The sequence below is a fragment of the Cataglyphis hispanica genome, chromosome 12 (assembly GCF_021464435.1).
Source record: "Cataglyphis hispanica isolate Lineage 1 chromosome 12, ULB_Chis1_1.0, whole genome shotgun sequence".
Taxonomy (NCBI): domain Eukaryota; kingdom Metazoa; phylum Arthropoda; class Insecta; order Hymenoptera; family Formicidae; genus Cataglyphis; species Cataglyphis hispanica.
In genome coordinates this window covers 1,148,479-1,162,105 of record NC_065965.1, presented here as the reverse complement: position 1 = coordinate 1,162,105, position 13,627 = coordinate 1,148,479, and the positions used below count along the sequence as shown (strand labels likewise).

Below are 13,627 nucleotides of genomic sequence, written 5' to 3'. Positions count from 1 at the left end.
GTAAAAAAACACACGTACACAAACACACACACACACACACACACATATATATATATATATATATATATATATATATAATTTGGACTTGAATAAATACATATGATATATGCGTTGTTATATACATATGGTGCCCTAACTGATGTTGGTAATCTTGAGTTAAGGTGAGTTTTTAATTTCAGGATTTAGCGTAATTCTAGTGACATTAGCGCGTACGCGACAGTGAGTGCGATATACAATTTATCCTTACTTGTTTATGGTTATAGCGAAAAAATATTTTTACGGATGACGTTTGTACGGCGAAATTGGCGGAGAAACGTTGCGTTGCGGTTATTATTACGCGGCTGACGTGCTCGGATTCTGCGTATCAGAAGACGGATTGTGCAATGGAGAGCATATTCCACGAGAAGGTAAACTCGCCGATGTGTATAATTAATCTGATGTTGATCCCTCCGCGGAAGAGAGGACAGGATTGCGTTTACGTCCTGGCAATGTTTCGCAGCAAGAGGGGTATCTGTGCGCCCAGCATTGCCTGAACGCGCTTCTACAGGGCCCATACTTTAACGCCGTGGATTTGGCAAATTTCGGTCATCAGATGGACGAAGAGGAGAGAATCCGGATGGCCGAGTCGGGCGTCGACAGTGAAGATTACAAACTGTTTCTAGAGGTAAATACGACAATGTCACAAGTAATGTTTTTTTCAAGTGTCATGTATATATTTATAGTATGCAAATAAAAGCACCACTCTATGTAACATAGTTTACGAATATCGAGAACACGTCTCTCTCTTTTTCTCTTCAAAATTTTTTAACATAAATGCTTGGCATTGTTATTTTTCCCAAGAGCCAAGCAAATAAATATTCGTAACAATAGCATATTGCTACTTGTGTATGTTTAGCAACCATCAGGAAACATGGACGACAGTGGATACTTTTCAGTTCAAGTTATTAGCAGTGCTTTGAAAGTTTGGAGTTTAGAACTGATTCCATATAACAGCACGGAACCAACAGCTTTACTGGCACAGAATGATCCTTCGTAGGTTATTGATAATTTATTTCAATCCATTTGTGTTTTGTTTTCAGATATTTTGTACTATTGCATATTGCGGAAAAGCACTCCTCTCAAATATTTTGTAGAACAATTATAATAATAACGTAACATATATAAATGAATACATTATAAATACTTATATGGACATGATATTTGCATATATTACTCGAAAAATATGGAATCAATAATAATTTCAAAATGTTTTGATGAAGTAATATATGAAACAACATATAATTAATATAATTTTCAGACGGATGAAGGCATATATTTGTAACTATAAAGGACATTGGTTTACGATAAGAAAACTTGGAAGCCAGTGGTTCAATTTAAATTCAATGCTCAGTGGACCACAGCTTATATCGGACACTTATCTCGCAATGTATTTAGCTCAATTGTTGCAAGAAGGTAAATATAAAACAAGATAATAACAAAGATATCATGCTAACTCATTACTTCTTTTTGCTTGTAGGTTATTCTATCTTTATTGTTATTGGTACACTTCCACAATGCCCTGCTGAAGATGTTCTTCTGAAGAATCCTATAGTTGCTACAAAAAGTAATTTAAACTCGGAATCAAAGAATACAGCCAAAGGTTATCGCTTAGGTACCAAGGTAGAAGATGATATCTTGAAAGCTGCACTTGCGATGGGAGAGGTAAAGGTTCCGCAATCATCCTGTACAACCAGAAATGCATCATCATTTTCGCATAAATCTGAACTATCCACGGATAAACTTCGCGAAAGGATAATTCCCATAAGAGTGGAAGGGAGAAAAGAAGAAAGTGAAGAGGAGGAGGAAGAGGAGGAAGACGAAAATGTGCAATTAGCAAGGGCTTTGCAGATGAGCTTGCAAAATGACGAGGATGATGTAGATAAGAGCTTGAAGTTAAGATTAGATCTTCGTACTGACGATAAAACGACGCATTTAACAAACTCTACAGCAAATGACGCGGACGAAGATGACGAGTTGAGACGAGCATTGCAGTTGAGTCTTGAATGTGTGACTGCCCCACCAACGCCAGATCCTGAAGACATTCGCTGGCGTCGATTGAATCACTTTGGCATATATACAAGGACGCCAAACAGCGAGCCATCGGCAAAATTAAATACTTAACAATAAGCATAAATTTCTTACACAAAATGTCTTAATATTACTAAACAGATGCATTGTAAATTATACGATTGAGTAGCTGAATTCAAAAAGTATATATATATATATACATATATATATGTCACTTTGTATACTAATGTTATAATGATAAGAAAAAAAAGCAGAGAAAAGCATCTTGCTTTGAATGAAACAAACTACTAAAAGTACACTTTCGGTTTGCAAGCGTAGCTTTTGTTATTCTTTTTTCCCCCCCTAAAATTTGTTATACTAATCCTTCTCGAAATAAAAATGTTTGAGCAAGGACTTTGCTATTGTACTAATTAATTTTAAGTTAAGGATAGTTTATGTATATTATATATTGAAACAGAAAAATTGACTATACATAATATCTAAGATATGTTTTTCCAATCGCGTATTATACACTTGGAGGGTGTCTAAGAGGGAAAATACATATTGCTAAAAATTAGAAATATAAATCTAGAATGTAAAAATTATTTTTTACTGGATATGGAAAAATTTCTCCCATAGAACCGTATAAAAAAAAAATCGGAAACACTTAACAGCTTAATTAATTAATTAATAAATCTTAAATCTTACTAAATAATAAATCTCTTTATTATAATAAATAAATAAATCTCCCATAAAGGTACGTTTTCATCACATACAATGTAAGTCAGGAACTTGGACCGCTCATGTGTGTGTGGGGGGCCGTTCCTCCGTTGGATGTATGCGAACGCTGAATGTTGACATTCAACATGGCGGCATGTCGTCAGTGCTGTGCTGTGTCGTGGTGAGTCTCGTAAAGCCATTTAATTGCCGTACGATTGCGAGCTTTGTGTAGCAGCGCATGCTTTTCGGATTCTCGTGCGTTCCTCGCGCCGATCCTATCGTCGAAAAATGAATTCCGCGACGCGGACAGGCGGCGACGAAAGCACGCCGTAGCCCGCGGCGAGAACAGGGCGCTTCGCGACCTCGTAAAAAAATCTAGAACTCGGCGAAAAATCGCGGACGAGCGCACATGATAAGCGCTCGTCTACTCTGAAATGGAAAGGATTCTCAAAGAGAGATGTGGACGAGAACTCGCACGAACTGTCTACGAGAATCGTATCTATCGCGTGTATCACTACCGCGCAATCGCACTGTTCTTTCGAATTTCACAAACATTTCGTGTAATCACGTATACGGTAATGTTAGCCGCTAGTAATACATTCTGAATCGGATTGAATAAATGTAAGGGATCCGCGAGAGGGTCGTGATCATGATTTACGTATCCGTCAAACATACCTTCGTGCAATTTTCAGCAATCATATGGGGAACATCTAATGATAAAAGCATGTTTCGCAGTCAATGTCAAACTACCAAACGATTAGCAAGAAACACGTTTATGCCGCTATAGAGAATTATAAACGTATAATTATTTTACTTCCGTTCATTTCTTAGATAATTTCCTGAAAATCTTTTATGCAGAGATAAAGTAATCTCTCTGTATAATAAGTATATATATCTTCAATAATCTGCATTCAAAATTCATTCATAGAATCTTCATATTTTTAGTAACTTTGCATTAATTTTTGTCAATGAAATTGTTATATTATTGCTATATTAAAAAAATGAAAAGTCTATAGATATTATTTTTTTTTAATTAACATTTTTTACAGCATATATTGTGCAGTATATAACGATTTATTTCTCTATTTTTGCTTTACTTGAAATAATATTACTTATAAAATTTATTTTTACATTTTATATCAATTTAATTAGAATTTAGAAATTTTTATAAACTATTTATTCTGTATAGACTTAATTATATTATAAGATATTACACAGATTAATGCTGTAAATATCTTGTATAGTTTAATATTTGAATACAGAGAGCTCGCAATCTTCGAATAAAAAATACCATACTTTAATATAATTTTTTAACTTTCATATTGTTTCTTCTCTTCATTGCAGCTTGTGTCATTGTTAGTTTAGGACACTTCTGAAACTAAGGCTCACTGTAAATTTCACATTTAAAAGCTGAAGAAGGAAACGCTATTATAGAAATATTGGAAGAGAACACAACCAGACTCAGCACGCATTGAAGACATCTGAGGATTTTCAAGTCAACATTTATTCTTTAAATCTCCTATGTTTTTGATTTACTTCTTTTATAAAGAATGACTGATGTTTAAAAAAAAGACACAGTTATTCTAGTGCACGCTAAATTGAGTATTTATCAAACAGTTGTTATAATATTCATATACATATGGAAAGTATTGACAGTATATGGTGTGCTAAAGTTTTGTACTTGGATTAAGTCATAAATCAACATTAACTACATCGTTCATTTGTATATTGTATACACAACAAGCTTTATGAGCAAGAAATAGGTGAGCTAATATAGTGACCGTGATTGCAATTGCGGCTGAGATTGTGCTGCTCTGCTTGATAGAACATCTTTATCTGCGTTTATAAAGAGTGCCAAGTTTGTGTCGAGCTACTGCGGTACTCTCCATTAAATAATTGACGATATATGTGTTAAAATACTTTGAAGAGACCTCACTTTCACTTCCTGGTCACAAAGGAGTCTGCATTTCTGCAGCATTTTAAAGAGCCACTCTTCCTCTTCATTAAGTTCTTGTAACATTATAGTCAACAAAGATATAAGGTACCAAGAACCGTTCTGTGATATATATGTTAACACTTAAATAATTGAAAAAAGACTAAAAATTTCTAAATATAAGTGTATATATACATATATATATACACACTTATATATATTGTGGTGAAACAGAAGTGTGAACATAAAGGGAATTAAGTAATTGTTTCAAGAGAAGAAGAGCTAAATTATACGTAAATATTATATACTCTGTATTATAAATATAATACACTGTGCAAATTGAGAAGACAATGTCCAACAATCCTCAGTGGAAAACGTTCCAGCCGCCAATCATGAACTCTGACCCAGCAATACTTGACTATAAGTCTATGGCTATACCAAGTCCTAAAGCCATAACAGGATCTCATCAACCAACAACTAACAACTATCGTAATGGTACCAACTACAGTGGTGATCACTATATGGGTTCACCTCCTGATTGTGGCAAAAATTCTACTACTAACTATGGTAGTTATCCTGGCACACAATCGTCACCGCGCAATGGCGCTACAAGATTTCCATTTGAATTTACGGGCATGGAAACAAATGCCGGTTACACTAGTGAACCTGCTACCAATAATTCTACCTATCAGGATCAATCTGCGAATCAAGGAACACGGGAAACTGGCATAATTGAGAAATTATTAGTAAGTCTTATGAATGATTTTGAATTTGATTATTTTTATAGGATATATACATTTTCACACAATTGAAACTTTTATTTACAGCATTCTTATGGATTCATACAATGCTGCGAAAGACAGGCAAGACTGTTTTTTCATTTTAGCCAATTTAGTGGTAACATTGAACATTTGAAGATTGGAGATCCTGTGGAATTTGAAATGACTTATGATCGGCGAACAGGCAAACCTATTGCAAGCACTGTTAGCAAAATTGCTCCAGTGGTTAGTACAATAATAGCAAATAATAATATTATTAATAATAACAATAGCACATAAGAACATGAGAAAGATTGATAAGAAATATACAAATAAATATATATGTAAGAGATTTAAAACATAATTTGTTTAAGGCACTGGGTGATCAACGATGCATTGGTAATGTAACAACGGAATTACAAGCAAGTGGTGATTCACAAGGACGTATCAGTTACGAAAATCGCGGAGAATGTTTTTTTCTGCCATATACCAAAGATGATGTCGAAGGAAACGTTACTTTGCGTGCTGGTGATAAAGTTTCATTTCAGATTGCTACTAATCAACGGTATGATATATATTCTTAGCTAATAAAATGTACGAAATATTGTGTAAGCAATTTTTCATATATGGTAAAATAAATTACAGAGGAAACTTGGGTGCATGTAATGTGAGGTTGGAAAATCCGGCTCATCCGGTTCGGTACCGCGGAGTAGTGTGTTCGATGAAAGAAAATTTTGGTTTTATCGAACGTGCTGATGTAGTCAAAGAAATATTCTTCCACTTTAGCGAAGCTAAGTCTATGAAAGAAGAACTTAGATTAGGAGATGATGTGGAATTTATAATACAGACACGCAATGTAAATGAGATGGAAATTGTCAAAATTATTTTTTGCAAAAAAGCTATAGGCGCATAACAAATTTAGTATTTTGCTCTTGTAGGGAAAGGAGGTGGCTTGCAACATTACAAAGTTACCACCTGGTTCAATTATATTTGAAGAAGTCAGTAATGAAGTAGTAAAAGGACAAGTGTTGAAGCCTTTGGAAAGAGGTACCGCTGCTCGTCATCAAAATGATCCTTTACCTGGACGCATTCGATACAGAGACAGCAATCATTCAGAAGTGGAAGTACCATTTGGTGACAAAGATCAAAAAGGAGACTTTACTCTTAGGTAATAAATATGAATCATTGAATGTGTATTTTTGATTCTTATTTTATTTTTATATATGTAAATACATTTATTTTTTCCTATAATAATGCCTTTTTCTATGTAATTATAATATATCCATATATTAACTTCATTTTATTATATAACTTAATTTTTTTTAACAGACATGGTGATTGGGTTCAATTTCGTATTGCGACAGACACTAGAGATCAGCTTAAAAGAGCTACAGAGATAATGTTATTACCAGAATCTTTTACTGTGTCAGGAGAAAGACGAGAGCAAGGTGTTATACAATCTCTCAAAGATGGATTTGGCTTTATTCGTTGTGTAGAAAGAGAACCCAGACTTTTCTTTCATTTTAACGAGGTTCTTGATGTTGATAGAGAAATTAGTGTAGGGGATGAGGTGGAATTTACAGTCATACAAGTGAGTATATTATAGTAATAATATTTAGTACCAAAAAAAATTTTCTTGTTATAATTTATTTTTATCTATCTTTATCTTACTCATAATAATTCTTTTTTTTTTTTTTTTTTAAGGATCCTTCGTCATCATTCTCTAATACTCGACAAAGTGCTATTAGATTGAAACATTTGACAATGGGTACTGTATCGTTTCAAACAATTATAGAAAAGGATATACTAGGTACTGTAATACAGGATACAAACTCAATGGAACCTGGCCTTATTGGTTATGGCCAGCAGAAGAGCATTATTTTCTTCTCTAAAGATTGCGATCCTAAACATATTCCAAAATTGGGCGATAAGGTAAAAAAATTTATATAAAATTATACTAATTAAATGAAAAGTTTTTATATTTTTTTGTCCGTTCTTCACTTTATGATCTTTGTGCATTTTATGTTATAATTATTTGCCTAATTTGTATAGGTGATGTTCAATATTGTTCAAGTGAAACGAAATAAAGAGCTTGTTGCTGAAGACATATTTTTAGTAAATGCTGCTGGTGAAAAAATTCAAAATGTTAACAAAAAATCAAATGGACAAGTTTGTCAAGGTTTTATAGCTGCTCTTAAGGATGGATTTGGCTTTATTGAGACAGTAAATCACGATAGAGAAATATTTTTTCACTACAGGTAAGGATTGTACCTGTAAGGGTGTACTTCAATTTTTTAACAAACGACGCATATGTAAAGCGATATTCAATTTGATTTTTATTTGCAGTAACTTTGAAGGTGATGCTAATACATTGGAATTAGGAGCTGATATCGAATGTACAATTAATAGTTCGAGTAACGGAAGAGGATCCGGAGGTTGTGTAGCTGCCGATCATGTTAAATTGGTACCACGCGGAAGTATTCCGAGGCCTACGGCAGTCAGCGAGGTTCTAGATGGTACTGTGGTGCGACCGTTACGAAGTGCGAATCCTGAGCAGACTGAGTATGCTGGTTTGATCAAAATTAATCCAACTAACGAGGACGAGGAAACGCCAGAATACGAATTCGGCATCATGGGACTTTCTAACAAGCGGGAGCTATTACAGGCTGGTGATCCAGTGCAATTGCAGGTTGATTCAGAAGGTCATGCTTGCAATATTGTAGCCGTCAGGAAAAAAAGAAGAGCAACCGTAGACGCAGTTAAAGGTCCATTCGGTTTTCTCGCCTACGAAGTTGATGAGGGTAAAAAATTATTCTTCCATATAAGTGAAGTTCGAGATCACGCTACGTTGCAACCGGGTGATCAGGTGGAATTCGTTTTGGTTACTAATCAACGTACTGGCAAGTCATCGGCGTGTAACGTGACTCGATTAAGGTAAATCGATGCGAAAAATATAATTTTTTTTTTAATATTGTAATATTTTTTTCACACAAACATTACAATGTAAGTTTATGAATCTTCAACAGTGATGCGGTCCAACAACGACCTGAACGATTAATAAGCCGATTGCGTACCATATCATTGGAAGACACAGGTCCAAAATTAACTGTGGTCAGACAACCAAAAGGTCCCGATGGCACGCGCGGATTTAACCAGGAAAGATGCCAGCACACTCCTGGTGTCATAGAAGAATAATGCGCTGTGAGACAATTATTGATTATCCAAATTGTAATCTACAATTTGTTTTTAGTTCATACACTTCGATACCAAGATTACTATTGTAAGCATGGTCATAAATGTTTGCCAAATTCAGACTAATGCGACAACAATAATTATAATGATAGTGATCTGGAATTGGATGGTGAACAAGGGCCGGAATAATATAAAAGTAAAAAAAAAAGAAAAAAAAGAACAACGACTCATTTTATCACCTCATAATGGGAGAAAACGAAAGACAGTTTGTCTTATTCTTGAGATAACATTAGAACTTCAATACGTAATTGGTTTATCTCTTAATTTCCCATGTCTTCATGAATTTACTATTAAGCTATACATATTCGATGTTACTTTTCTAAACATAATCGATAGTTTATAGGATTCATCAAAATTTTTGATTAGTATGTTTATTTTCATAGACGTTCGGTCGATATATCAATTCGTTTTGTTACTTGGGGAAATAACAGAGTACGAAAAATGTTCCAGAGTATATTTAGATGTTGGGCTGACAACCTACTTGTATGCTCTAAGACGGTATCTTGTCTCTCTTTATAAAAAGTATATTCTTACACATTAATACACAATCTTTATTTACGTAACTTTCTTCAAACTTGTTTTACTTACGTACTTTATACACATGGTATACATATGCAATGAGTAAAAAAAAAAGAAATATTTGAAAAAAGAAATTACATGCAAATGTAAAGAGTATGTACGAAATTTTAATTGTAAAATTGAAAAAAAAACAATCTGCAGTATGCAGTTTCATTATTGGAATTGATTGTATAATTTTATCATGTCAAGAGCACTGTGTGCTTTGTTATAATGAATTGTGGAACTGAGTGTCACTCTGTTGAAGTATCTATGAATCTGGAGAGGAAAAAAAAGTTATGATTGGGGCTAACTGTTTGTCTTAGATAATATATATAAATATATATATATATATATATATATATATATATATATATATACATATATACATATATATATATATATATATATATATATATATATATATATGTGTAATTTTACAATTATATTAATATATATTTATATATATTTAACATATATATTGTTATAAGTTCCTCTAATCTCTCAGTCTCGTGTTGTAAAATCAAATTAGTATTACGAATTCTGTGGTCATACAAGAAGTTACAAAAAAATACCTATGTAAAGTCACATTTTATAAGTTTTGCCACTTCTGAAATGGTAAGCAGATACATGTGGCATTATTGTAGAAAGATATGTGAAAGAAATAACGTAAAATAAGGTAAAGTACATAACACAAGCACGATACAAACTAAGCGCTTGTTCCGAAACCTGTGGATCCAACACATCATGTGCATACATATTGTAAAATTATTGATGAATAAACAGTGGAAATATCGAAGCAAAATATATCTATACTTTGTATATATAAGATCTTAAAATTTTTTTAAAACCGCAAAGTGTTATATTTTATGGCATAATATTTTAATATTTTACTCACTTTAATATTCTATTCTGCTACGCCTGTATTATACTTTTAATGTTTTAAAACTGCGCGATTACAAAATGTTTGAAGTATCAAGAATATCCTGGCGGTATATAATATCATACAAAACGGTAAATAAAACGATCTATAGTCTGTTTTAATATTTATTATGTATGTACAAAGATGTGTAAATATGTCTTATGAGATGCATTTCTTTTTTTTGTGTGTATGTGTCATATTAAGACGAATTTGGATCAGGATGAAAGAATAAGAAGAAAAACTTTCGAATTAAATTATAACGCATTCGTAAGGGAATTGTCCATGAAAAAGTAAATTATCCGCTTGTGGACAACCTGTAACAAATAATTGTTTATATTAATTTTCTCTTTTTCCTAATGTCATAATATGTCATGTGGAAAAAAAATTCAACAAATCTCAATATTAAATAATATCAAATTTTTTTTCTTTTACCAAAATATCCTTTGTTTACTAATCCTAATCACTTTGACGATTTCATTATGCGAGGAAACATGAAATATTCACAGAATCATGTAAAGTTGAAATTACGAAAGTCAAATCATTGTCAATTGAATTACTAACGTGTCTCGCAGTAAGTGCCATAGAATCCAGTTCCTTCGCAGTGGCATTTAAATCCGGGCTCCGATGATATTTGGGAACACGAGCCTTCGTTCAGACAAGGCTTCGATCGAGAGCATATGTCGTTACGTCTTCCTGCAAAAAGAAATTAAGTAATACTCACACAAGTGTTGAGACAATAAAAAATAGAATGTGTGAGTAATATGTATATATATGTACTTTCTCCATCCCGATAAATATAAATTTTTTTAAGAAACATATAAAGTACATCGTCAATATGATAAATTATATTACATATTCAACAGATATTACCTCTCAGCGCTAGCTTGCAATCATCATTGTTATTGTATCTGTATTCGGATTTGCAGCCGTAGCCGCAACTGCATTGTGCATTGTAGATACGACATCCGTATCGCATCTGATCCAACTCGCATCCCTCGGACAATAAAACTGCAAAAAGCTTGGCATTAATCACTCTGAACAAGCTTAAATACTTCAGTTATTTAAACGGAGATATTATATTTATAGTTAGTATTTATACAAGATATATTCTTTAAATTTTTGATATTCTTTTCATTCAGATTTTTCGACCGAATCGATATTTCCTCAATAAAAATAGTAAATATATAATTTTCAAATATAATTAAATTATTAAAAATAAGGAGCTTCCAATCAACGACCCATAACAGAGAAGATAAATGAAAATGTAACTTTTATTCTTCACAATATAGCTGACTTCAATTTTAAACCTAGTTATGCACACAAAGATAGAGACAACACATTATGTATTGAAGAGATGCGATATAATAAATTCTTTCGATATATTTTCTCTAAGAAAATTACTCAATGAAGCTACGATAAAATGGTCGCATTCGGTTGAGATATGTAGAAGAATAACAAAGGGTTGTGAACGATATCTGTGTGTTGCGATATATTTATTAAAATAACTGTTTTAATGCACACATTGTCACAGAATTAATAGACGCGAGTCTACGTGCATCTGCGTTCTATATTTATTAATTATCTGTATTATTTTTAGGTAAATGTACTACAGACACAGTAGAAATATCTGCAGTTTATTTACCCCAGAAGAGATAGAGAGTGATATGTTAGCAGAGGCAAATGTTTGCACCGGATGCGCTCGGCTGTACTTCCCACTTGTCTAAATTGATAAGTATTTCACGAGAGAGGATATCACGTGCGTGGGCTAATCGATTTTTAGATTCGTTCACTTTTGTGAATCATGCGTTCATGCGTGATAGCTGTGATTTCTTTATTCCACCCAATATATGTGTGGATATATTACAATGACACATCATATATTCTAATTTTGATTAATTTAAGCAAACGCTTTGCGCGCGCGTTTCTTCTCAGTCGATTTATTCAAACGTTAATTATGAACGATACAGTTCATAATGGAGTGTGTAATCAGAAACGGAGGCATATGTGGGATGTTCATTATTGAGAGCACCATTCACTATCGTTTTATGACGGGTTTATCGTCTGATTAATTGAAAGTAAGAATGCGTCTCATATTATTGCTATTTATTCCATAGAAAATTAATTTCATCAAGGGGATCTTGTAATACTTTTAAAAATATTATATATACTATATTGAATTAAAAAAAAAAAATCGAATATGCGTGCGTGTTTAAAATTAATATTATCTAATATATAAGAAAAGCGGATAAAGAAAACTTGTTATATTAACTGTATCCCGAAAAGACAATAATAAGAAAGGAAAATTGTTATCTAAATGATAGCTAAATAAAATGTTTAAGCGCGCGAAAACGTTGCCCTGATATATGTCGAATTTAATGAGACAATGATATTAGTTTTATTTATTCAATGATTTTAGTTTTATATTATTTTTTTGAGCAAACGATAAAAATATTGGGGTATTTCGAATATGCGTTACTTTGTATAATTTTGAAACAATATAATCAATTATGTATAAATATAATCACACGCTATTTGTAATCGCTGACAATTATATCTTTAATCAGTCACTTATCAAAATTTCTGTACAATCTAGAAATTGAATTTAAAAATTTTTCTATCAATCACTTAAGGATAGTCTGCATATATAATGTATCTTTGTCTATGCAAAATTTATATTTCACCGTTTTGATATTATAATACGCCTTACCTATTGTTAAGAGAAACAGAGCAGCCGACAGCGTCAATCTCGGTAGCATGATGTTTCCAGATGAGGGGAGATGACAGAGACGTCAAGGAATCCCGACACAAATATCGTGAACGGTGATAATCTAGAAGAGCAGAGCTCGAAGGGGAAGATCGTCGACCGCTTAGGCGCCTGCTGGTAGGCTTTCGTCGCGAGTTCGATGTCAAAGGTCACAGGCGGTTCTTACACAAAGGGGGACACCGAGGTCAGTGCGGTCCTCTCTCCGCACGCGTGTTCTTTCGTCAGCGTAGCGAGGGGCTATCTATGATAAGACTGCGTTGCAATTGGTGGGAAGGGCTTCAGGACGATATAGCGGCCGAGTCGACCGTATCCGTCGACTCGTGGCAGCTAACTGTCGTGGACCGCTAATAATTAAGATGCGATCGCGCGGATGCTGTCCAACGCGCTGAGAAACTAGGCGTGGGATGCAACTCGAATCACAATGATGCCTGACAGAGATTTACATACACAAAATCATACAATAATACATATATATATATATTTTTAATTTTTATTTGTGAAATTGATTGATTCTGATATGCAGATGAACGAGCAACTTAATATATGAAATGATAAAATTGAGAAGTTATATAAAAAAGGGAAAAATTGAACACCTATTCAGCTTTTCTGATTATTTTCGTTTTTAAGATGAGATAATTCAAAATAAATCAAGATATTTAATGAATAACGGTTTTAAT

General features: G+C 33.2%; 3 protein-coding genes across 3 annotated transcripts; 2 read left to right on the top strand and 1 right to left on the bottom strand.

The window, feature by feature from the left end:
• The first annotated feature begins 142 nt into the window (after positions 1–142).
• Positions 143–2,460, top strand: LOC126853750 (ataxin-3-like). The gene is made up of 6 exons (XM_050599779.1): positions 143–161; positions 264–407; positions 500–664; positions 896–1,032; positions 1,298–1,452; positions 1,517–2,460. Exons 2-6 carry the CDS (start codon positions 384–386, stop codon positions 2,158–2,160), a joined length of 1,125 nt encoding a protein of 374 aa, XP_050455736.1. The 5' UTR covers positions 143–161; positions 264–383; the 3' UTR covers positions 2,161–2,460.
• A 370-nt stretch (positions 2,461–2,830) lies between these two features.
• Positions 2,831–10,069, top strand: LOC126853408 (cold shock domain-containing protein E1). Its single transcript, XM_050599123.1, has 11 exons — positions 2,831–2,947; positions 4,111–5,445; positions 5,527–5,703; positions 5,832–6,022; positions 6,103–6,313; positions 6,396–6,625; positions 6,787–7,048; positions 7,162–7,389; positions 7,510–7,715; positions 7,804–8,391; positions 8,484–10,069. The coding sequence occupies exons 2-11, from the start codon at positions 5,050–5,052 to the stop codon at positions 8,650–8,652; spliced, it is 2,658 nt and encodes an 885-aa protein (XP_050455080.1). The 5' UTR covers positions 2,831–2,947; positions 4,111–5,049; the 3' UTR covers positions 8,653–10,069.
• A 228-nt stretch (positions 10,070–10,297) lies between these two features.
• On the bottom strand, positions 10,298–13,301 carry LOC126853423 (protein crumbs-like). The gene is made up of 4 exons (XM_050599151.1): positions 12,894–13,301; positions 11,057–11,194; positions 10,748–10,879; positions 10,298–10,500 (listed from the first exon to the last, which is right to left on the bottom strand). Exons 1-4 carry the CDS (start codon positions 12,940–12,942, stop codon positions 10,436–10,438), a joined length of 384 nt encoding a protein of 127 aa, XP_050455108.1. The 5' UTR covers positions 12,943–13,301; the 3' UTR covers positions 10,298–10,435.
• Positions 13,302–13,627: the final 326 nt, after the last annotated feature.